The following is a 26,295-nucleotide window of genomic DNA, read 5'->3' on the forward strand; positions in this document are numbered from 1 at the left end:
ATCTCTCCTCTAGTTTTCATTTTTGGAATCCAAAGGATGGTCATGTTTACTTCAGGTCAGATCCATCCCCGTACTTTCCAAGTGAGAACCCTATTCAAAACAAAAGCAAAAGTGTCTTGCTCTCAATATTTTGGATATTTTCTTGAAAACTGGGGATGGTAGAAGTAATTTAAAAGAGTGGAAATAAGGATGCCTTCAGGAAGGATTTTGGAAATATTTTCAGAAAAATGAAGTGCATTAAGGACAACCACGAGGAAAGTTATATTCAAATGAAGACTATTTACACCAGTGGTTCCCATCCTGTGGGTCCCCAGATGCTTTGGTCTACAAATCCCAAAAACCCAGCCAGTTTACCAGCTGTTTCTGGAAGTTGAAGGCCAAAACATCTGGGAACCAACGGGTTGGGAATGACCGATTTACACAAAAGGTGAGAACTTCTGGTATTGGTAGATAATAACCTGGGGTTGTCTGACAATTTGGGCAGATGGAAGCAGTCGACCAAACATGCAAGATCCTTCTCAACTAGCAAATGGTACAAGGTAGACTTCTTGCAAGAGAAGAGGTTGGCTAGCAAACCCACTTACTTGACTTCTAGAGACCAGCAGCCATTAAGCATATGATCCTACCCACAATAACTGGGAGTAAACAACACTGAAGCTGGGGCTACCTACTGAGCAAATAAGTATGGTATTGCTAGGTATTTGCTGATGGAGAAGAACCAAGTCTACCTTGGGTTGTTGTAGGTTTTTCTGGGCTATATGGCTATGTTCTGGAGGCAATTTTTCTCCTGACGTTTCGCCTGCATCTATGGCAAGCATCCTCAGAGGTAGTGAGGTCTGTTGGAAGTAGGAGAAATGAGTTTATATATCTGTGGAATGACCAGGGTGAGACAAAGGACTTTTTTCTGCTGGCGCTAGCTGTGAATGTTTCAGCTGATCACCTTGATTAGCATTCAATGGCTTGGAAGTGCCTGGGGGAATCTTTTGTTGAGAGTGATTTTATGTGCCTGTTTGTTTCCCCTCTGTTGTTTTGCTGTTGTAATTTTTGAGTTTTTTAATACCCATTTCTCCTACTTCCAACAGACCTCACTACCTCTGAGGATGCTTGCCATAGATGCAGGCGAAACATCAGGAGAAAAATTGCCTCCAGAACATGGCCATATAGCCCGGAAAAACCTACAACAACCCAGTGATTCCGGCCATGAAAGCCTTTGACAATACACAAGTCTACCTCGTCCAGCAAAACTGTCATCCCTCCGATGAGTAGCAGGGATTAAGCCATACCCCAAAATGGGGTCCCCAGGGAAAGTGACTTAGTTTCCCATCACCTCTTAGAATAGAAATGTTTTCACCTGAATCCCTATCTCCAGAAGCAACCTATGATATCAATAGTGATCTCACTTCAGTTTGTGTTAGAAAGATTTTGCTGCCTTTCTGCTTTCAAGTTGATCAGTTTCTTAATTCATACCAGGAAAAGGCAAACCCAATGAGATCTTTTCTCTGTTCCCAATCCCCCTGAAGGGCAAGATGGATGGATGGCATCCTTGAAGTGACTGGATTGACCTTGAAGGAGCTGGGGGTGGTGACGGCTGACAGGGAGCTCCTTCAAGGTCCTTCAAGGTCAATCCAGTCACTTCAAGGATGCCATCCATCATGAAGTCATGAAGTCATGAAGAGTCGGAAAGGACTGAACGAATGAACAACAATCCCCCTGAAAGACCTCTTTTTCAATTTGGAAAAAATAGGAAAATTATGGGCTACTAACAGTCCCCTCTTGGGCAGGGTAATTTGTACAGCCAAGAAGGTGGGACGTCTCCGCAGCCGTTTTGAAGCAAGGCAACCTCTTACCAGCCACTGGCAGTGGGTTTTTCAAGACAAGGAAACATAAATACTGTACAAGGAGACTCAAAGGACAGATTTCCACCCACATCCTGGGACAACATGGAGCGGGGCAATCCTGGCCTTAAAAAAGCATCACGGTGAGGACTTGGCCCCGGGGAGCATGTTCTGAACTGGTTGCAAATCTGCTCAATATTGCACAATTCCTCTGTCTAGAGACCCTCATTTTTGTCTTTTTCACAGAATCCAAAAAAGTAACCTCCTTCCACCCACAACTTTTTTTTTGCCCTACATGCTCACACACACACACATACATACATACATTTTAGCCGGTGACTGTCGTCAGCGTCATGATAGGATACTGCCCTACATACAGAACCGTCTTTAATATCAATGTATAGTAACAAGCCCTGTGCTCAACATGCACACATAACCATTTGTGATGCAAGGTCCGCAACCCTTCTCCGGCTCCCTGTTCCTCGCTTGCTCCAAAAATGGCACAAAACTATCTCCTCCCCTTTCGGCACAATTCCTCACCCCCCAGTCAACAATAAATAAAGGTTATTTATACATATATTTTAAAAAGACACACACACACACACATACACACACATATACCCCCAAGTTGTCCATATGCTGGTGACATGGGAGCAAATCCATTTGGGTTGTTGAGGCGACGGTGCAGCTGACTCTTGTGAGGATTATTACGAAGGTAACTGTGTGCTGTTTGGAATATAATGGTGACCTTGAGCTGAATATTTCGACATCCGTATCCAGTTGGGAAGTGCAAGGGGCAGGAAAAATAATAGTAAACGTTCCTACTTATATTGGGAACAGACTACTGTGGAGTCTCATTTGTCCGAGCCAACTTCCGGACTCCGAGGATCAAAATGGAAATGCCAAAATCCCCAAACGCTCTCGGGTTTGGTTTGGGGGTTCCTTACCAAGCAATGCACACAAAGCAGTCAATCCCATCCAAAGTAAGGCTGGGGTCTTGCACTGTTCTCTTTCTCTCTCTCTCTCTCCAGGTTGGGAATAGATTGCTGTGGAAATCTTGTTTGTACTCTGAGGATCAAAATGGAGATACCGAAACACCCAAACGCTCCTGGCTATTCACACAAAGCACTCGATCGTGTCCTAAGCAAGGCTGGGGCCCTCCGTTGTTTCTCTCTCTTTCTCTCTCTCTTCCGGAGTGCCTAGTTGATGCCCACCTGTGCTTTCCACACGCGTGACAATGGCAGTGGGCACAAGGCGTGCATGATGTAGGCAAGGGAAGAGGCTGCACAGCATCCGTCTCAAAAGGTCTCTCTCCCCCCGTGTGGTGGATCCCGGAGACATTCAAGACGGGCGATGAGACACGGCTGAGAGAGCGGTGGACAGCAAGGATACACGGGACCGGAGCGTTCCCCTTCTCTCCCTTTCTCCTGTGGGAGCGACCCACTCAGACCCTCCAGAGGAGGAGGTGGTTCGTGCTGTCGTCTCGGCCCACCGTCTCGCTGCTGTTGGTGAGCCTGAAGTCCTCGTAGCCGTCTCCGCCACTGATCACCAGCATCTTGGACTTGGACGGTCGGTGCCTCACGGAGTCCCGCTTCTCCAAGTCATTGGACTTTTCTGTACCTGGGCAGCGGAGAGACAGCAAAGGGCTTGTGTTAGAATCATAGAATCAAAGAGTTGGAAGAGACCTCATGGGCCATCCAGTCCAACCCCCTGCCAAGAAGCAGGAATATTGCATTCAAATCACCCCTGACAGATGGCCATCCAGCCTCTGCTTAAAAGCTTCCAAAGAAGGAGCCTCCACCACACTCCGGGGCAGAGAGTTCCACTGCTGAACGGCTCTCACAGTCAGGAAGTTCTTCCTAATGTTCAGATGGAATCTCCTCTCTTGTAGTTTGAAGCCATTGTTCCGCGTCCTAGTCTCCAAGGAAGCAGAAAACAAGCTTGCTCCCTCCTCCCTGTGGCTTCCTCTCACATATTTATACATGGCTATCATGTCTCCTCTCAGCCTTCTCTTCTTCAGGCTAAACATGCCCAGTTCCCTAAGCCGCTCCTCATAGGGCTTGTTCTCCAGACCCTTGATCATTTTAGTCGCCCTCCTCTGGACACATTCCAGCTTGTCAATATCTCTCTTGAATTGTGGTGCCCAGAATTGGACACAATATTCCAGGTGTGGTCTAACCAAGGCAGAATAGAGGGGTAGCATTACTTCCTTAGATCTAGACACTATGCTCCTATTGATGCATTAGACTAATCTATGTGCATTAGACTAATCTATGGGTTGTTGTAGGTTTTTTGGGCTATATGGCCATGTTCTAGAACAGTGGTTCTCAACTTTCCTAAGGTGGTGACCCCTTAATACAGTTTATTTATCTATTTATTATTTAGCAATTTTGTATACCGGTCTTCTCCCCTCTATCGGGGGACTCGGGACGGTTTCCAACAATAATATCACAAAACAATCATTAAAAATGTCATATAACGTATTCACATTAAAACGTTAAAACAGCAAAATGCAATCACATAATAACAAGGGTCAGTCGTCATAGTGAATTCGTTGTCCGTCATTCATCGTCATCCATCCGACCACAGAAATATCACAGAAATATGGAGCCCCCGGTGGCACAGTGGGTTAAACTCTTGTGCCGGCAGGACTGAAGCCCGACAGGTTGCAGGTTCAAATCCGGGGAGAGGCGGATGAGCTCCCTCTGTCAGCTCCAGCTCCTTATGCGGGGACATGAGAGAAGCCTCCCACAAGGATGGTAAAAACATCAAAACATCCGGGCGTCCCCTGGGCAACGTCCTTGCAGATGGCCAATTCTCTCACACCAGAGGCGACTTGCAGTTTCTCAAGTCGCTTCTGACATGACAAAAAACAACAACATATTGATTCACTCGTTGAAAGCCAAACCCCATAGCCAGGTTTTCACCCGTTTTCTGAACGACAGAATGGAGGGGGCAGTTCTGGTCTCCAGTGGGAGAGAGTTCCAGAGTCGATGGGCCACCACAGAGAAGGCCCTGTCCCTCATCCCCACCAGACGCACTTGAGAGGCGGGTGGGACCGAGAGCAGGGCCCCTCCAGACAATCTTAACAACCTAGATGGTTCATAGGGGAGAATACGTTCGGACAGGTAAACTGTGCCGGAGTCATTTAGGGCTTTATAGGTCAACACCAGCACTTTGATTTTGAGTTGCTCCTGTTGTGGTGACCCCCAATCATAAAATTATTTTACTTGCTACTTCTTAATTGTAATTTTGCTGCTGTTATGAATTGTAATGTAAATATCTGATATGCAGGATGTATTTTTATTCACTGGACCAAATTTGGCACAAATACCCCATATGCCCAAATTTGAATACTGATGGGGTTGGGGAGGACTGATTTTGTCATTTGCTGAGATTTATAGTTCACCTACAATCAAAGAGCATTCTGAACTCCACCAACAATGGAATTGAACCAAACTTGGAACACAGAACTTCCATGACCAACAGCAAATACTGGAAGGGTTTAGTGGGCGTTGACCTTGATTTTTGGAGTTGTAGTTCACCTACATCCAGAGAGCATTGTGGGCTCAAACAATGATGGATCTAAACCAAATTTGGCGCAAATGCTCAATATGCCCAAATGTGAACACTGGTGGAGTTTGGAGAAAACAGACTCGACATTTGGGAGTTGTAGTTGCCGGGATTTATAGTTCACCTACAATCAAAGATCTGCATAGTTAAAGCAATGGTATTCCCCGTAGTCACCTACGGATGTGACAGCTGGACCATAGGGAAGGCTGAGTGAACGAATGCTCAATATGCCCAAATGTGAACACTGGTGGAGTTTGGAGAAAACAGACTTGACATTTGGGAGTTGTAGTTGCTGGGATTTATAGTTCAACTACAATCAAAAGCATTCAGACCCCCACCAACAACAGAATTGGTCCAAACTTCCCACACAGAACTCCCACGACCAACCGAAAATACTGTGTTTTCTGATGATCTTTGGAGACCCCTCTGACGCCCCCTCGTCACCCCCCACAGGGGTCCCGACCCCCAGGTTGAGAAACACTGTTCTAGAAGCATTCTCTCCTGACGTTTCGCCTGCATCTATGGCAAGCATTACTAAAATGATTTTAGTAATGAGACACTGAGGACTTGTGTTTTATGGTTTTTATTGCTTCTACTGCTTTTATGTGGTATTATATCATATAATACCACATGTTAATGTTTTTAATTCTATTTTATGTGTTGGTGACATCGATTGCCGATTGTAAACTGCCTCGAGTCGCCTTCGGGCTGAGAGAGGCGGTATATAAGTGTGGTAAATAAATAAGCATCCTTAGAGGTTGTGAGGATCTCACAACCTCTGAGGATACTTGCCACAGATGCAGGTGAAACATCAGGAGAGAATGCTTCTAGAACATGGCCATATAGCCCAAAAAACCTACAACAACCCAGTGATTCCGGCCAAGAAAGCCTTCAACAAGACTAATCTACAATCTAAAAGTAGATTTATTGTCGAAGGCTTTCATGGCCGGAATCACCGGGTTGTTGTAGGTTTTTTCGGGGTATATGGCCATGGTCTAGAGGCATTCTCTCCTGACGTTTTGCCTGCATCTACAAATGTTTGCTCTAGGCAATTATATGCTAATCAAGGTGGTCAGTTGAAACATTCACGCCTAGCTCCAGCAGACAAGAGTCCTTTGTCCCACCCTGGACATTCCACAGATATATAAACCCTTTGTCCTAGTTCTAACAGACCTCACTACCTCTGAGGATGCTTGCCATAGATGCAGGCGAAACGTCAGGAGAGAATGCCTCTAGACCATGGCCATATACCCCGAAAAAACCTACAACCCAGTAAAAGTAGATTGTAAGTATATTGTTTTAATGTTTATTGTTTTTAACTATTATAATTATTGGTGTTTTGTGCCAATTGGAAGCCGCCCTGTGTCTCCCCCAGGGATAAAAGTTTTCGAAATAAATAATAAATAATCTATGTTTGGATCTATAAAATCCCAACTTTTCTAGTTCTTTACATCAACTGTAAAGAGAATCCTTCCACTCTCCGCACTAAACTCAAAGATTATGAACACTGTGCAGGATTCACTCAGAAAGGGAATCTGATCAGAAACAAAACTTCCCATGCAACCAAAGTCTGCCTTAAAATTTTCTCCAAACCTGTCTGGGAATGCAACACCTACCACCTTCTGTCATCCTGTCTATGTCTTCTTTATGCCAACCTACCTGGATCTCTTGGCAAGGGGAAGAGGACGTCAAAGCCTTCAGGCAGCTCGATGGACGTGAGGAAGCGGACATGCCCTGTGTGTCCTTGGGAAAGGCCCACTGGCAATGGGGGAGTTTTCAAGGAAGTGGCATTGGCGGTGATGGAGAGGGTCAGCACCACTCCGGCGCTGGTTCCAATCCAGAGGAGGTCCTTGCAGGCCAAGAGAGCGGTGATGCGCAAGCAGGCGGCCTTGTGCTGGCGAATGATGGCATCCGACCCTGTGATTTGTAAGAGGAGAGAGAGCTCACTGACTGCATCCTTGTATGGCATTACATGGTACCATTTGGCTTTGTTTATACCCTGCTTTCTCTCCAAAACTGTCACTCAAAGAGACTGACTAAATGAAAATACACTCCAAATCTGGAAATTTTTGCCATCAGCTATTGGATTCTGTTCTCAAGGTGGCAGCTTATTTGTCTCCACTCTCTCAGATCCTCTGTCTCTCACTTGTCTCTCAGACCTCTGTCCCACATTTGTCTCCCAGACCTTATATCCCTTTTTTGTCTCTTGGATTGTCTGTCCCTCATTTGTCTCTCGGATCCTCTGTCTCTCATTTGTCTCTCATATCCTCTGTCTCTCATTTATCAGATCCACTGTTCCTCTGTCTCTCATTTGTCTCTCGAATCCTCTGTCTCTCATTTATCAGATCCACTGTTCCTCTGTCTCTCATTGTCTCTCGGATCCTCTGTCTCTCACTTGTCTCTCGAATCCTCTGTCTCTCATTTATCAGATCCACTGTTCCTCTGTCTCTCATTTGTCTCTCGAATCCTCTGTCTCTCATTTATCAGATCCACTGTTCCTCTGTCTCTCATTGTCTCTCGGATCCTCTGTCTCTCACTTGTCTCTCGAATCCTCTGTCTCTCATTTATCAGATCAACTGTTCCTCTGTCTCTCATTTGTCTCTCGAATCCTCTGTCTCTCATTTATCAGATCCACTGTTCCTCTGTCTCTCAGATCCTCTGTCTCTCATTTATCAGATCCACTCTTCCTCTGTCTCTCATTTGTCTCTCGGATCCTCTGTCTCTCACTTGTCTCTCGGATCTTCTGTCCCTAATTTGTCCCTTGGATGATCTGTCTCTCATTTATCAGATCCTCTGTTCCTCTGTCTCTCATTTGTCTCTCATATCCTCTGTCTCTCATTTGTCTCTCAGATCTCCTGTCTCTAATTTGTCCCTCGGATACTCTGTCTCTCACTTGTTTCTCGGATCCTCTGTTCCTATGTCTCTCATTTGTCTCTCAGATCATCTGTCTCTCATTTGTCTCTGGTATACTCTGTCTCTCACTTGTCTCTCAGATCTTCTGTATCTTATTTGTCTCTCGGATCTTCTGTCTCTCGTTTGTCTCTCAGATCATCTGTCTTTCATTTGTCTCTCGTATCCTCTGTCTCTCACTTGTCTCTTGGATCTTCTGTCTCTCGTTTGTCTCTCGGATCCTCTGTCTCTCACTTGTCTCTCAGATCATCTGTCATTTGTCTCTCGGATCCTCTGTCACACACTTGTCTCTCGGGTCTTCTGTTTCTAATTTGTCTCTCGGATACTCTGTCTCTCACTTGTCTCTCGGATCCTCTGTTCCTATGTCTCTCATTTATCTCTCAGATCATCTGTCTCTCATTTGTCTCTTGGATCTTCTGTCTCTAATTTGTCCCTTGGATACTCTATCTCTCACTTGTCTCTCGGATCCTCTGTCTCTCATTTGTCTCTCGAATCCTCTGTCTCTCATGTATCAGATCATCTGTTCCTCTGTCTCTCATTTGTCTCTCGAATCCTCAGTCTCTCTCAATTCTCATGTTAAGACTGAGATCTGAGAGATGAACAAACAGGAGTGCTGCTACTGCTACCTTGAAGGCAAAAATGGACAGTTGGTGGCAAAAAAAATGTTTTGGAAATTTTCAGATATTGGACTGTGGGAAAAGGGAAGTTAAACTTCTATGGACAAGTCTTACACCGTGACTGAGTTGATAACTGCAGGAGGACATCTCTATAGCGCTATAACGTGGCTAAAATGAAGTGATTGGAATATGATTGGAATGGCTCCTAGATTGTGATACAGATCTTTGTGTTATGTTTTTAACAGTTTATTTAATATATTGATATAGAATCATAGAATCCAAGAGTTGGAAGAGACCTCATGGGCCATCCAGTCCAACCCCATTCTGCCAAGAAGCAGGAATATTGCATTCAAATCAGCCCTGACAGATGGCCATCCAGCCTCTGTTTAAAAGCCTCCAAAGAAGGAGCCTCCGCCACACTTCGGGGCAGAGAGTTCCACTGCTGAACGGCTCTCACAGTCAGGAAGTTCTTCCTCATGTTCAGATGGAATCTCCTCTCTTGTATTTTGAACATGATTCCAAGGCTGAATTAATGCCATTGTCTCACACAAAAAGGCTTTGGCACTCAGAAGGGGTGACAACAAGAATTGTGTTACGAATAACAATGAATAAAACTATAAGCTTATAGAAGATTTCTACGTCAGTGTTCTCAATATAGCAAATGGCATCACCTCTCCTGGGACGGTTCAGAAGGTGACATGTCACAAAGTACAGGAATGCTACATCACTATTTAATTTTATTCGGACTATCATCTTGAAGCCTCTCCCAGCATTGTGTACTTTGACGTCTGTCTTCTTGCTTCTTTTCAGAGTATCAGTTTTGTACTCAACTTTCCCCAAAGACACAAAAAGCTCAACGAAGATAAGAAAGGTCCATCCAAAGTAGGTTCGGCTGGATCAAAGATGCCCAAAGATGATTAGGGGTGAGTCTACATTGTGGAATTAATACCCATTAACACCACTTTAAATTCAGTGTTATGACTCTTGGGAGTTGTAGTTTTATGAGAACTTTAGCCTTCTCTGCCAAAGAGTGCTGCTGCTTCACCAAACTACAACTCCCAGTAATCCATAGAATTGAGCGATAGCAGTTAAAAGTGGTGTCAAACCACATTATAATTCTGTGTAGATGCACCCTTAGTGGTGATTGGGACCCAAGTCACCTTCGCTTATGTGCTGTCGCACGCTGGGCCTGTACATAAGACTACAGACAGGACATACATTCTGTGTGCCCAACGGGATGCCAGGGCTGCCTCGGATTAAAGGCCTTTGGATTTCCTTAAACAGAGTCTTTATATTGCTTAAAGGTTCAACAAAGTTCTTTATTATTGAAATCAAACAGGTACTTCAATGCTTTCTTAACAGACTATTGGCTCTCAATCTTGTCCACAGGGAACAGGCACTATCTTCATAGGTTAGCTGGTGCTAACCTACTTCATAGCTGGTGCTAACCTACAAAGCCCTAAACGGTTCCGGCCCAAAATACCTTGAGTACCGCATCTCGGCCTACGAGCCCACGAGGACCTTGAGATCATCCGGGGAGGCCCTTCTCTCGGTCCCGCCTGCCTCACAGGCACGCTTGGCGGGGACTAGAGAGCGGGCCTTCTCGGTGGTGGCCCCCCGGCTGTGGAACTCCCTCCCTGCTGAAATTAGACAGGCGCCGTCCCTCATGGCCTTTCGTAGGGGCCTAAAAACCTGGCTCTTTGAAAAGGCCTTTAATTAAGTGCTATGTTTTTGGTATGACCACCGGAATGGACTATGACGATGAGATGGACTACGACCCAAACAAGACGAAGCGGATTTTTAGTTTAATTAGTTATGTGTTAGTAAGACGTGCGTTATGTTCCTGATGATTGTAACTGTTGTCTTTATGTTCTATGTTTTGTACACCGCCACGAGTCGCCTCCGGGCTGAGAGTGGCGGTTAACAAATGCAAATAATAAAATAAATAAATAAATAAATAACTGCATTTTAACTAATGGGGAAATCCTTAACCTCTAATCTGGGCAGTCTGTCTTTGCCTCTGTTGGCGTGGAGCCCCTGCACCCGGTACCAACTGCCTCTGGCTTCCGCGAGTGACCCTTACCAAGCAGAGCTTTGTAGACTTCCAGGGGAAAAGAAGGAGTTCGGGTTTCAGTGATGGCTGGCTGAAGCGCTGTGGGACTGGATTCCCTCAGCAAAGAAGCTGTGGCTGTATAACCTCAGCCAAGCTATGGGGCCTTTTCTCCCTGGCCAAGCTATGGGGCTGTATCTCCCCGGCCACTCTGTAGGGCTGTATATCTCCCCAGCCAAGCTGTAGAAGACGAAGCTTTCTACAGGAGCTCCTGGTTTTATGTCCCGTATGAAAGGCTTCTCTGTGTGGACTGACCCAAAATGGCTCCTATTCACTCCAAAACCCAAAAAGGGGGCGGGACTAGGAAACCTAATGATAATTGGTCATAGATGCAATAAATGCAAATCAGGGAAAGCCAGCTAACTGCAAATGCACAGAACCCCAAAATACATGCAACACTCAACAAATGGAAAGGGAGGTTGGCGCTCCTGGTACGGCCGTACCAGAATAGCTTATATCCAGCACTCTATCCAGTGTAGACTAACTCCCAGGTCCGAGCACAAACGTTATTCTGAATAGGCAGGAAAGCTCCAAAAGAGAACAGCATTTTCCTAAAAGTATCACAAGTAGGAAATTTAGGTACCACTTATGTGGGGAGGCTAATTCACGACGCCATAAAAATCTCCAGCAAGCATGCAAAGAATGAGGAAGTACTTCATCAATGTCGCAAATGGATGGTGAAGCGACAGCTCCCCTGGTGGACAGAATACCCTCATGAAAAAGCTGGAATGTTAAATAGCCTCTCTGTGTCTGTCTGTATATGTTGTGTGTCTATGGCATTGAATGTTCGCCATGTATACGTACATCCACCCTGAGTCCCCTGTGGGGTGAGTAGGGTGGAATATAAATATTTTAAATAAATAAATAAATAGAATTTTGCTCAGGTTGGTTTCTTTGCATGCAAAAAAGAATTCCTAGTATTATATTAACACTTGAACTCAGAACTAGTTTCATGCATTGGCGATGGTGTTCCCGTCCTTACCTGCCAACATCTTGTGGACCGGCGGAGTGATGTCCACTTCAGCCAACTGGTCATAGCTGACCGAGTGGTACAGCCTCACCTGGGCACTGCCTTGGAGAGTGACCCAGACTCCAACGCTGGAGCTGACCAGGCAGGTGACGCTGCGGTTGGTGTCCTGCCCAACCTGGAAGGTGTGCTGCGGGAGAAGGAGACCAAGATCATAAAATCATAGAATCACAGAGTTGGAAGAGACCTCATGGGCTATCCAGTCCAACCCCATTCTGCCAAGTAGCAGAAAAATTGCATTCAAAGCACCCCCGACAGATGGCCATCCAGCCTCTGTTTAAAAGCTTCCAAAGAAGGAGCCTCCACCACACTCCAAGGCAGAGAGTTCCACTGCTGAATGGCTCTCACAGTCAGGAAGTTCTTCCTCATGTTCAAATGGAATCTCCTCCCTTGTAGTTTGAAGCCATTGTTCCATTGCGTCCTAGTCTCCAGGGAAGAAGAAAACAAGCTTGCTCCCTCTTCCCTATAACTTCTCCTCACATCCTGATCCATGGCCCTCATCATATCTTCTCTCAGCCTTCTCTTCTTCCGGCTAAACATGCCCAGCTCCTTTAGCCGCTCCTCATAGGGCTTGTTCTCCAGACCTTTTATCATTTTAGTCGCTCTCCTCTGGACACATTCCAGCTTGTCAATATCTCTCTTGAATTGTGGTGCCCAGAATTGGACACAATATTCCAGGTGTGGTCTAACCAAAGCAGAATAGAGCATGGGGAACATTACTTCCTTAGATCTAGACACTATGCTCCTATTGATGCAGGCCACAATCCCATTGGCTTTTTTTGCTGCCACATCACATTGTTGGCTCATGTTTAACTTGTTGTCCACAAGGACTCCAAGATCTTTTTCACACGTCCTGCTCTCGAGCCAGGCATTGCCCCCCATTCTGTATCTTTGCATTTCATTTTTCCTGCCTAAGTGGAGTATCTTGCATTTGTCACTGTTGAACTTCTCGACACTGTTGAACTGCTCTCGAGCCATGCGTCCCCCATTCTCTATCTTGATGATGCCTTTTTGGAGAGCCAAGCGAGAAACAAGTCGTTGGTACCTTTAGGGCAGGCCTGGGCAAACTTTGACCCTCCAGGTGTTTTGGACTTCAACTCTCACAATTCCTAGCAGCCACAATTCTCTTTCTGTCCCTTTGATACCGTATATACTCGAGTATAAGCCGACCCGAATATAAGCCGAGGGGCCTAATTTTACCACAAAAAACTGGGAAATCTGATTGACTCAAGTATAAGCCAAGGGTGGGAAATGCAGCAGCTACCGGTAAATTTCAAAATAAAAATAGATACCAATAGCATTACATGAATTGAGGCATCAAGAGGTTAAATGTTTTTGAATATTTACATAATACTGAAATGTAAGGTAAGACTCCCCAACTCTGATTAAACAATTATTCTAACCTTCTTCATTGTAAATGGGCTTAAGTATCCTTCCAATAATAATAAAGAGAGGAAAATCATAAATGTTATAATAATAATAGAGTAAAATAATGGAAACATAATAACAACAGTAATAATAGAGTAATAATAATAAATGTAATAATAATAGAGTAAAATGATAAATGTAGTAATAATAAATGTAATAATAATAATAGAGTAAAATGATAAATGTAGTAATATTAGAGTAAAATAATAAATGTAATAAGAATAATAGAGTAAAATAATAAATGTAATAATAACAGAGTAAAATGATAAATGTAGTAATAATAATAGAGTAAAATGTTAAATGTAAATAATAGAGTAAAATAATAAATGTAATAATAATAATAATAATAATAATAATAGAGTAAAATAATAAATGTATAATAATAATAATAATAATAATAATAATAATAAACAGTAAAATAATATATAACCTTGACTCGAGTATAAGCCGAGGCGGACTTTTTCAGCCTACAAAAAGGGATGAAGAAACTAGGCTTATACTCGAGTATATACGGTAATTGGATTTTGAAAAAATTGGCTTGTTGTGGAATCAAGGATTGGGAATAAAGTTTCAGTTAAGACCCCTTTTCTCCATGATAATAACTCTTCCAGGAGTGGATTTCCCTTCTGAGTGGGAGATTTCAACCTATCTAAGAGAGTGTGTCAGACCTAGGGGATGCCAGCCTCTGCTCCTACCTCCTGCTGCAGGATGGATGTGTTGAGGATGATGACTCTGTTCTGGCATCCGCACCACAGCTTCCCGCTCACAGCCACCATCTTGGTCACAGGGCTCCCGGGAGAGCCCAGCGAGAGGGACTTGGAGTTCTGAGCATCCCAAAAACGCCCTGCAATGGATATGGGAAGAAGGTGAGAGATGGAAACAAACATCCTATCATAATATCCCCAGCCTTAGAAACATACAATCCTGGAGTTGGAGGAGACCACCCAGGCCATCTAGTCCAACCCCCTTCCATGCAAGAAAAGCACAATCAAAGCACTCCTGACAGATGGGCATCCAGCCTCTGTCTAAAAGCCTCCAAGGAAGAGCTTTAACTGGACTTCGAGGCACAGAGTTCCACTGCTGAACAGCTCTTCTTACAATGTGTTGTTGAAGGATTTTATAGAATCATAGAAACAAAGAGTTGGAAGAGACCTCATGGGCCATCCAGTCCAACCCCCTGCCAAGAAGCAGGAATATTGCATTCAAATCACCCTTGACAGATGGCCATCCAGCCTCTGTTTAAAAGCCTCCAAAGAAAGAGTCTCCACCACACTCCGGGGCAGAGAGTTCCACTGCTGAATGGCTCTCACAGGAAGTTCTTCCTAAAGTTCAGATGGAATCTCCTTTCTTGTAGTTTGAAGCCTTTGTTCCACTGCGTCCGAGTCTCCAGGGAAGTAGAATGCTCCTCCTTATGGCTTCCTCTCATATATTTATACATGGCTATCCTGTCTCCTCTCAGCCTCCTCTTCTTCTCTTCATGCCCAGCTCTTTAAGCCACTCCTCATAGGGCTTTAACTGGACTTCGAGGCACAGAGTTCCATTGCTGAACAGCTCTTCTTACAATGTGTTGTTGGAGGATTTTATGGCTGGGATCACTGGGTTGCTGTGAGTTTTTTGGGCTGTATGGCGATGTTCTAGCAGCATTCTCTACTGATGTTTCACCTACATCTGTGGCTGGCATCTTCAGAAGTTCTGTTGGTAATGAAGCAAGTGGAGTGTGTGTGTGTGTGTATATATGTGTGTGTGTGTGTGTGTGTGTCTATCTATCTATCTATCTATCTATCTATCTATCTATCCAGCTAGCTAGCTAGCTAGCTAGCTGTGGAGTGTCCAGAGTGGGAGAAAGAAACTTTGTCTTTTAAAGCAAGTGTGAATGTTGCAATTAGTAAGCTTGAATAGCATTGAGTAGCCAAGAAGCTGCAGAGTCAATCAGTGAGGGTATCTGCATAGAGGTAGCCTGAAGGCATCCTCTGTTTGGGAGGTGTTAACTGGCTGCTCAATGCTCTTCAAGCTTGCTAACTGCAGCATTAAACAGACAAGGGTTCTTTCTCCCGCCGTGGACATTGCAAAGAAATACAAACACTCCACTTGCCTCAGCTCCAACAGACCTCTGAAGAGTCCACCCACAGATGCAGGTGAAACATAAGGAGAGAATGCAGCTGGAACATGGCCATTTGTTGTTTATTCGTTCAGTCGTTTCCGACTCTTTGTGACCTCCTGGACCAGCCCAGGCCAGAGCTCCCGTCACCACCCCCAACTCCTTCAGAGTCAAGCCAGTCCCTTCAAGAATACCATCCATCCACCTTGCCCTTGGTCAGCCCCTCTTCCTTTTTCCTTCCATTTTCCCCAGCATCATTGTCTTCTCCAAGCTTTCCTGTCTTCTCATGATGTGGCCAAAGGACTTCATCTTTGCCTCTCATATCCTTCCCTCCAATGAGCAGTCGGGCTTTATTTCCTGAAATATGGACTGGTTGGATCTTCTGGCAGTCCAAGGCACTCTCAGAATTGTCCTTCAGCACCAACGTTCACAAGCATCGATCTTCCTTTGCTCAGACTTCCTTATGGTCCAGCTCTCACATCCGTAGGTTACTACAGGGAATACCATGGCTTTGACTAGGCGGATCTTCGTTGCCTCTGTGATGTCTCTTCTTTTCACTACTTTATCAAGATTGGACATTGCTCTCCTCCCAAGAAGGAAACATCTCCTGATTTCCTGGCTTCAGTCTGCATTTGCAGTAATCTTTGCACCTAGAAATACAATATCTGTCACAGCCTCCACCTTTTCTCTCTCTATTTCCCAGTTGTCAACCATTCTTGTTGCCATAATCTTGGTTTTTTTTAATGTTTGCGCTTTCTTTTTTCACCTTGGTTAGGAGGCTCCTCAGCTCCTCCTCACTTTCAGCCATCAAAGTGGTGTCATCTGCATATCTAAGGTTGTTAATGTTTTTTTTCCAGCAATTTTTACCCCAGGCTTGCATTGGTCAAGCCCCGCACATCGCATGATGTGTTCGCATGATGAATAGGTTGGGTGAGAAACAGAAATAGATGTTTTTCTGAAACTCTCTGCCTTTCTCCATTATCCAGCATCCTGATATTGGCAATTGGGTCTCTCGTTCCTCTGTCTTTTTTAAACCCACTTTGTACATCTGGCCATAGAGTCTGAAAAGCTCTTCTTACAGCCAGGAAGTTCCTTTCCTATCATTTGTACTCATGGCTCCATTGAGTCTTTAAGTAGTTTTACAGTCAAACACTTTACCTGCTTCTCTTTGGTAGGCGATGAGCTCTCCGTTGGCCAGAGACACAAACACCTGGTTATCAAGATACCTGTGGGAAAGAGATGGCTCTGTAATATCAGTTGGAACAAGCAAAGTGACACTAGATGTTGTTCGAGGAGAAGGTGGAACAAGGGCTTCCCTGACAATGTCACAACTCCTCAACTCCCATGATTTTTGGGAGACACCAAAAGTTCCAAATTACTATGGTTTTTTGAAATGAGGTGTTTCCTCACCACCTCTTTTAATGGGCTGTTTCCATTGTGTAAAGAGACATGGAAATGTGAAAATATTTTCCACATTCCTACAGTAAAACAGGCATTGGATCCCCCTGGAAAGGAAACCCGAACATGTGTTGCCTTCAAGTTGTCTACTAAGCTATGGTGCACAATTGTATATATTTTCTTGGTTTTACTAGTAAATGGTCGAGCAAGGAACACAGTATTTCATCCTATGGATTCTGCAACTCCAGCAAATATATATTTTCAGCCATATGGACTGGAAACTGGCTTTCAAACAACAATGGAAGTCAATCACAGAATCATAGAATCAAAGAGTTGGAAGAGACCTCATGGGCCATCCAGTCCAACCCCATTCTGCCAAGAAGCAGGAATATTGCATTCAAATCACCCCTGACAGATGGCCATCCAGCCTGTTTAAAAGCTTCCAAAGAAGGAGCCTCCACCACACTCCGGGGCAGAGAGTTCCACTGCTGAACTCTCTGGAAGCTGGATTTTATGTCCAATGCTACTTTTTTTTCAATTTGGAATAATCCCAAATGTAGTTTTTACACTTACAGGATACATGTCACGGAGGCCGAGTGCTGCATCTTCATGCTGTTCTTCCTGTTGCGGATATTATCTGAAGACTGGTAGACGTGGATGCTGAAACCCAAAGGGAAGGAAGGAAAGAAGACGTGAGATCCTTCAAATGGTTCAAAGGCAATGAATAGACACAAATTGCTGTGGCAAACTAGCATAACCTGCGGGAGAACTAGAATTTCCTGGCTTCCTCAACTGCGGCTCAACAAAGTTAGCCATGGTGGCGCAATGGGTAAAACCCTTGTTCAGCATGTAGTCAACTAAGGCTCCAAGATCCCTTTCATGTGGATTGTTGTCACTCATTCTCTATCTATACATTTCCCTTTTTCTGCCTAAGTGCCAATTCAGTTTGCATCCCATTTTGTGTTTGCTATTTACGCAGAAGACAGAGGTTGTTCCTAGGGCAGCCAGGTCTGAATCCACCCACCATCCGTCTTCGGTGCCCAGCCACATGGAGCTCTGATAGGCCTCGGGGTCGGTGCTCAGCAGGTCCTCCAGGCTTCCTCTGGTGAAGGACCCTCGGCTCGACCGCCGCATCGCCCGGCCGTCCATGGGGCTCTCGCTGTTCCGGTTCTGGGCGCAAGCGGAGCTGAGCGGAAGGAAGGCTCCGGGGTCTTGCTCTTCTTCAGAGCTGGTCGTTTCCGCTGTCGCATCTTTAGAGCTCGGGATCTCCTCATCTGGAAAACAAAAGGAGAGGCAAACATCAGTTGAGGTTGGTTTTCAACATCCGCAGGGATACCAAGGTGCTTGTTTATAAAGCTATTGTCCTCCCAATCCTGCTATATGCCTGCGAGACGTGGACTGTCTACAGACATCACATGCAACTCATGCAATTCCATCAGCGCTGCCTCCGGAAAATCCTGCAAATCTCTTGGGAAGACAGGCGGACAAACGTCAGCATGCTGAAAGAAGCAAAGACCACCAGCATTGAAGCAATGGTCCTCCGCCATCAACTCCGCTGGTCCGGCCACGTTGTCCGGATGCCCGACCACCGTTTCCCAAAGCAGTTGCTCTATTCCAAACTCAAGAACAGAAAATGGAATGCTGGAGGACAGGGAAGGAGATTTAAAGATGGGTTCAAAGCCAACCTTAAAAACTCTGGCATAGACATTGAGAACTGGGAAGCCCAGGCCCCTGAGAGCTCCAGTTGGAGGTCAGCTGTGACCAGCAGTGCTGTAGAAGTTGAAGAGGCACGAATGGAGGCCGAAAGAGAAAAACGTGCCAAGAGGAAGGCGCATCAAACCAACCCTGACCGGGACCGCCTTCTACCTGGAAACCAATGCCCTCTCACTGCAGGAGAAGATACAGATCAAGAATAGGGCTACAGAGTCACTTACAGATCCACCACCAGAACACTACACTTGGAGGACCATCATACTTGGACTACGAGGGATTGCCTAAGTAAGTAAGGTTTTCAACATCATGGAAGTGCCATGGTTGGGAATATTCTACCCCGAACATAGCATTGAATGAAATGCAAAATAATCACAGGATGTCTTAAACCTTCACCTGTTGATAAACTCTACAAACTAGCTGGCATTGCTTCTGCAAGTGAAACAAATGGTAGAAGAAGAGAAACATGCCTTGGCAGATTATGTGAAAGGCAGTCAAGAACCAACATTGAGGGAAGTCAATAGTAGTAAACTGCTTTAAGTGCAAAAGACAAAGAGCTGATGAGAAAACTGGCCAAAGAAGGCTCTCTCTCCATGGACAGTTCCTGGGAAAAATCAAGAGCCAAATTGACAAAGAAAAAACATGGCTGTGGCTCACAAATGGAACTCTGAAAAAGGAGACAAAAGAGGGCCTGATTCTGGCAGCCCAAGAACAAGACATTAAAACCAAGGCCATCAAAGCCAGAATTGAAAAGTCGACAACAGATCCCAAGTGTAGACTCTGCAAGGAAGCAGATGAAACAATAGATCCCATCCTCAGCTGCTGCAAGAAGATCGCGCAGAAAGACTCCAAGCAGAGGCACAACACCCTTGCTCAGATGAATCATGAGCACTTGTGCCACAAACACCATCTGCCTGCGACAAAGAACTGGTGGGATCACAAGCCGGAAAGAGTTACAGAGAACTCCTCTGGGACTTCCGGATTCAGACAGACAGAGTTCTGGAGCATAATACTCCTGACCTCACGATCGTGTTAAAAAACAAAGTATGGATCATCGCTGTCGCAATCCCAGGCGACAGAAGGATTGAAGAGAAACAACTGGAAAAGCTGACACAATATGAGGATTTAAAAATCAAACTGCAAAGACTCTGGCACAAGCCAGTCAAGGTGGTCCCAGTGATGATTGGCACACTGGGTGCAACACCTAAAGACCTTGGCCTGCACTTAAATACAATTGGTGCTGACAAAATTACCATCTGCCAGCTGCAGAAGGCCACCTTACTGGGATCTGCACAAATTATTTGCCGATACATCACACAGTCGTAGACACTTGGGAAGTGGCTGACGTGTGATCCAATACAACAGCCAGCAGAGTGTCTGCTGTGGACTCATTGTGCTGGTACGGCTGTACCAGGAGCTCGAACTTTATTTTCTTTCTGTTATCTGTTTGCAGTCATAGGGCAGGCCTCCTGTCCATCATAATTAAGCTTTGGTTCCGCCCCTTGTTTAGGGCTCTGGGAGGGAAAGGAGCCATTTTTGGGCAGTCTCACATAAGGAAGCTAAACTATAGGACGTAGAGCAGCTCGTCCCGTAGAAAAGCTTATTTTCTCAAGAACATCTGGGGAAACAGAAACAGAAATTCCAGGGAAAAGGTCCCAAGGCTCTGAGAGCTCACAGCCTCACAGCAATCAGAGGGGAAACAACCCAGTGGTTTTCAAGGAATTCTCTGAGAGAGGACAGCACCACAGATCCACAGAACTCCATCTGAAATATCAACAAGCCTCGGCTGGTAGGTCTACTCGATACCCAGACGCATTTGGAATTGGTAGTAGGTCCCACACCGATGAGGCATAGATAGTAAACAGCCTGGGAGAGGTTAAAAAGGGTTTTTTTCCTACAGAGAAAGTACAGTTAATTAAAGTCAGACTAAGAAAGCCTTGAAGTGTTGTTTGAACCATTGAAGATTTGTTGTTTGTTCCATAATAAAGACTTTGTTGTATCATTAAAGACTCTAAAGACCATCACTTCAGAAAAATCCCTGAAAACCTCTCTTTGAGGCCCCCTGGCTTCCCGCTGGGCTTAAAGTATACGTCCTATAGAAAAGTACAGCTGTTACAGGCCCAGCGCAGGACAGAACACTCATCTTGTTGTGTTTCAAATATAATAATAATAATAATAATAATAATAATAATAATAATAACGATCTGTCAACTGCAAAAGGCCACCTGACTTGCATCTGCGCGCATCATTAAAAAATATATCACAGTCCTAGATGCTTGGGAAGTGTTTGACTTGTGATATTGTGATACAAAATCCAGCATATAGATCTCGTTTGCTGTGACATACTGTGCTTTTGTGTAAATAATAATAATAATAATAATAATAATAATAATTTCTCTTAATAAGTTGTTATTTTAATTGGAATCTTGATGGTATGTTTTTGACTGCCTTTGGTGTTTCACTGCATCTGTTTGTGGTAATCTAAACTGCACACCAACTTGCTCCATTTTGACTCCTTACTCAAAAATAAAAGATAAAATAAATAATAATAATATTTGGTCACGGCGTTCCACTGTGTATGGAAGGTGTCATATAATTCTGTGTAAAATACAACAGTTACTCTTAACCTGGCGAGCTGAATAAGCAACAGCGGCTACTGAATAAACCATCTCTGAACATTTACAGCTTAGCCATAAATGTTTAGTTTCTTAGGAACTAAAAGCTAATTACAGCATGTGTTTAAATATTTCTACACCGCCTTCCTACAAACTTGGTTCCTATTTGGAAAGTCCTTGGCTCTTCCAGACTCCAAGACCTGCTGCTTATCTGGCGAATGGAAACAGATGAAACTTCCAAGACTAACAATTTACTTTTTAAATATATTGCAACCTCCTCTATACAAAAATACTGGGTTGTGTCAGCTTTAAAAAAACTAAACACGTACTTATTTATGTTTCTCAACTTTCCTTATGCCATGACCCCTTAGTACAGTTCCTCATGTTGTGGTGACCCCCAAAATTAAAATTATTTTCGTTACTACTTCATAACTGGAATTTTGCTACTGTTATGAATCGCCATGTAAATATCGGATATGCAGGATGTATTTTCATTCACTGGACCAAATTTGGCACAAATGCCCAATACGCCAAAGCTGGTGGGGTTGGGAGGAATTGATATCGTCATTTGGGAGTTGTAGTTTCTGGGATTTATAGTTCACCTACAATCAAAAAGCATTCTGAGCTCCACCAATGATGGAATTGAACCAAACCTGGCACACAAAACTCTCATGACCAACAGAAAATACTGGAAGGGTTTGGTGGCCATTGGCCTTGACTTTTGGAGTTGTAGTTCACCTGCATCCAATGATGGAATTGAATCAAACTTGGCACACAGAACTCCCATTGCCAACAGAGAGTATTGGACAGGTTGGGTGGGCATTGTCCTTGAGTTCTGGAGTTGTAGTTCACCTACATCAAGAGAGCACTGTGGACTCAAGCAGTAATGGATCTGGACCAAACTTGGAACGAATACTCAATATGCCCAAATGTGAACACTGATGGAGTTTAGGAAAAACAGACCTTGACATTTGGGAGTTGTAGTTGCTGGAATCTATAGTTCACCTACAATCAAAGAGAATTCTGAACTCCACCAACAATAGAATTGAACCAAACTTGGCACACAGGACTCCCATGACTAACAGAAAATCCTGGAAGGGTTTGGTGGGCATTGACCTTGACTTTTGGAGTTGTAGTTCACCTACATCCAGAGAGCACAGTGGACTCAAACAATAATGGATCTGCACAAAATTCGACATGAATACTCAATATGCCCAAATGTGAACACTGGTGGAGTTTAGGAAAAACAGACCTTGACATTTGGGAGTTGTCATTGCTGGGATTTATAGTTCACCTACTATCAAAGAGCATTCTGAACTCCACCAATGATGGAATTGAACCAAACTTGACACACAAGAACTCCCATAACATTGTCCTTGAGTTCTGGAGTTGTAGTTCACCTACATCCAGAGAGCACTGTGGACTCAAACAATGATGGATTTGGACCAAACTTGGCACATATATTCCATATGCCCAAATATGGTGTCTGGGGGAAATAGACCTTGACATTTGGGAGTTGTAACTGTTGGGATTTATAGTTCACCTACCATCAAAGAGCATTCTGAACTCCACCAATGATGGAATTGAACCAAACTTGGAACACAAGAACTCCCATAACCAACAGAAAATACTGGAAGGGTTTGGTGGGCATTGACCTTGAGTTTTGGAGTTGTAGTTCACCTGCATCCAATGATGGAATCGAACAAAACTTGGCACACAGAACTCCCATTGCCAACAGAGAGTATTGGACAAGTTTGGTGGGCATTGTCCTTGAGTTCTGGAGTTGTAGTTCACCTGCATCCAGAGAGTGCTGTGGACTCAAACAATGAAGGATCTGGACCAAACTTGGCACATATACTCCATATGCCCAAATGTGAACACTGGTGGAGTTTAGGCAAAACAGACCTTCACATTTGGGAGTTGTCGTTGCTGGGATTTATAGTTCACCTACAATCAAAGAGCATTCTGAACTCCACCAATGATGGAATTGAACCAAACTTAGCACACAGAACTCCCATTGCCAACAGAGAGTATTGGACAGGTTTGGTGGGCATTGTCCTTGAGTTTTGGAGTTGTAGTTCACCTACATCCAGAGAGTGTTGTGGACTCAAACAATGAGGGATTTGGACCAAACTTGGCACAGATCCTCAATATGTCCAAATACGAGCACTGGTGGAGTCTGGGGAAAAAAGACCTTGACATTTGGGAGTTGTGGTTGCTGGAATTTATAGTTCACCTACTATCAAAGAGCATTCTGAACCCCACCAACGATAGAAATGGGCAAAACGTCCCACACAGGATCCTTATGACCAGCAGCAAATACTGTGTTTTCTGATGGTCTTTGGCAACCCCTCTGACACTCCCTCGCGACCACCCAAGGGTCCCGACCCCCAGGTTAAGAAATGCTGGTTTAGGTTGTAAGGACTGAGGCAAACCAGTTTTTTTTAAGAAATAAAAAATTTCAACTGGCTGCTTCTGGAGACATTTATTTAGATGAGGGAGACATTTTTGGCATTCCATGCGGTTTCCGGAGAAAATGGGAGATAGTAATGGGATATTATTAACATCCAGAATAGCTTCTGTTGCATATTTCTGTCCTGAAAGATACAGATTTGGGTCTAGAATGGAGAGGTATTTGGCCACAAATAGCAAAGCTTTCAACGAGTTACAGGCCCTTCGTACAACTCAGGATTCATCTATAGCAGGCATGGGCCAACTGTGGCCCTCCAGGTGTTTTGGACTTCAACTCCCACAATTCCGGAATTGTGAGAGTTGAAGTCCAAAACACCTGGAGGGCCAAAGTTGACCCATGCCTGTTATAGTGGGAAAGGTGGCATATACATCAAGGGATTGACCAGGACTCACTTCCAAAGCTGGAGGAGATGGTGGAATGGCTGGCTTGGCTCTGGAGGGTCCCAGAAGGGCTGGGTGAGGACTCGTCGTCGGTATCATCGCTGTCAAAAGGCACCAGGTCCCGATTGGTGCTGTCCATTGGCTCCGAAAGCTCCAAGGAAGACCCCGAGATGGAGATATGCAGGCACTGCTGAGGACCAGGCTCCTCCAGGTTGGCCACCTGGACCGGTTCTGAGGATGGACTGGTCAGAGACGTGGGACGCTCTCTGGGGGGTCAAAACAAAGTGGAAATCATAGAATCATAGAATAATAGAGTTGGAAGAGACCACATGGGTCATCTAGTCCAACCCCTTGCCATGCAGTAAAAGTACCATGAAAGCACCTCTGATAGATCACCATCCATCTATGATACTTCATCAATGGCAAGCTATTTAACATCAGCAGACTAAAAGCCAAAACCAAGGTCACAAGAACATCTGTTACAGAACTCCAATATGCTGACGACAACGTCGTCTGTGCACATTCAGAAGACCTACAAGCCACTCTAAACACCTTTACAGAAGCATACGAGAAGCTTGGCCTGTCACCGAACATTGAGAAAACCGAAGTGCTCTTCCAGCAGCCAACAACCAATCCCTCTCCAATGCCAGAAATACAGCTTAATGGTGTAACATTAAAAAATGTTGACCATTTTGGCTCCCTTGGCAGCCACCTCTCCACCAAAGTCAACATTGACACTGAAATGTAACACCGCCTGAGCTCTGTCTGAATGAAGCAGAGAGTGTTTGAGGACTGGGACATCCGTAGGGAGACAAAGATGCTTGTTTATAAAGCCATTGTCCTCCCAACCCTGCTTACTTACTTAGGTGATCCCTCATTGGGCAAGTAGGATAGTCTTCCATGATCAGTATTCTTGTGGATCCGTAGGTGACTATGGAGCCCTATTCTTGATCTGCATCTTCTCCCGCAGTGAAGGCATTGGTTTCCAGGTGGAAGGCGGTCTCAGTCGGGGTTGGCTTGACGTGCCTTCCTCTTGGCACATTTCTCTCTTTCACCCTCCATTCGTGCCTCTTCAAATTCTGCAGCACTGCTGGTCACAGCTGACCTCCAGCTAGAGTGCTCAAGGGCCAGGGTTTCAAAGAGGCATGAATGGAGGGCGAAAAGGAGAAACGTGCCAAGAGGAAGGTGCATCAAGCCAACCCTGAGCAGGACAGCCTTCTGATGTCCTCACCGCAGAAGAACATGTGGGTCAAGAATAGGCCTCCACATCACCTACGGACCCACCGCCAAGACACATCTGGAAGACCATCATCCTCGAGCTACGAGGGATTACCTAAATAAGTAAGTAAGTAAAAGCTTCCAAGGAAAGCAGTCAGCAAAGAGGGCTGATCCTCACCAAACTGTCTCACGATTACATAATTTAGCACAGTATTGCAATAATGTACAAATTGTGAAAACCTAATAAGATAATATGAAAAAATCCATTATCTTAGTGGGTTGTTGTAGGTTTTTTCAGGCTGTATGGCCATCTAGAGGCATTCTCTCTTGACGTTTCGCCTGGCCGTTTTTCAGGCTGTATGGCCATGGTCTAGAGGCTTTCCTGGCCAGAATCACTGGGTTGTTGTAGGTTTTTTCGGGTTGTATGGCCATGTTCTAGAAGCATTCTCTCTTGACGTTTCGCCTGCATCTATGGCAAGCATCCTCAGAAGTAGTGACAGACCTCTCTACCTCTGAGGATGCTTGCCATAGATGCAGGCGAAATTTCAGGAGAGAATGCTTCTAGAACATGGCCATACAACCCGAAAAAACCTACAACAACCCAGTGATTCCGGCCATGAAAGCTTTCGACAATACATTATCTTAGTTATTTTACTATGGAAGGGCTTTCCACGGAGAGGCCTATTTATTTCACTTGGAACAGCGTAGATCAGGCCTGGGCAAACGTCGTCCCTCCAGTTGTTTTGGACTTCAACCGGCTGTTAGGAATTGTGGGAGTTGAAGTCCAAAACACCTGGAGGGAGGGCCAACGTTTGCCCATGCCAGGTGTAGATGCCCTGTTCCAAGTGAAATCATACCAGCAGGAATGAATCAATCAAATATATTCCTTGGGATCTACCTGCT

The 26,295-nt window shown here is 44.7% G+C and overlaps 1 protein-coding gene across 2 annotated transcripts in view; it reads right to left on the bottom strand.

Moving 5' to 3' along the window:
* Positions 1 to 2,205: 2,205 nt before the first annotated feature.
* The window catches only part of ARHGEF17 (Rho guanine nucleotide exchange factor 17), a 286,248-nt gene continuing 262,158 nt past the window's right edge, over positions 2,206 to 26,295 (bottom strand). For both annotated transcript variants that reach the window (XM_067466458.1, XM_060771267.2), the window contains 8 exons: positions 24,187 to 24,440; positions 18,021 to 18,270; positions 17,570 to 17,656; positions 16,757 to 16,824; positions 14,196 to 14,344; positions 12,028 to 12,202; positions 7,068 to 7,325; positions 2,206 to 3,455 (listed from right to left, as the gene is read on the bottom strand). In XM_067466458.1, coding sequence (XP_067322559.1) covers positions 3,280 to 3,455; positions 7,068 to 7,325; positions 12,028 to 12,202; positions 14,196 to 14,344; positions 16,757 to 16,824; positions 17,570 to 17,656; positions 18,021 to 18,270; positions 24,187 to 24,440 — 1,417 coding nt within the window. In that variant the 3' untranslated portion in view covers positions 2,206 to 3,279. The remainder of the gene's footprint in view (positions 3,456 to 7,067; positions 7,326 to 12,027; positions 12,203 to 14,195; positions 14,345 to 16,756; positions 16,825 to 17,569; positions 17,657 to 18,020; positions 18,271 to 24,186; positions 24,441 to 26,295) is intronic.

The sequence above is a fragment of the Anolis sagrei genome, chromosome 3 (genome assembly GCF_037176765.1).
Source record: "Anolis sagrei isolate rAnoSag1 chromosome 3, rAnoSag1.mat, whole genome shotgun sequence".
NCBI lineage: Eukaryota > Metazoa > Chordata > Lepidosauria > Squamata > Dactyloidae > Anolis > Anolis sagrei.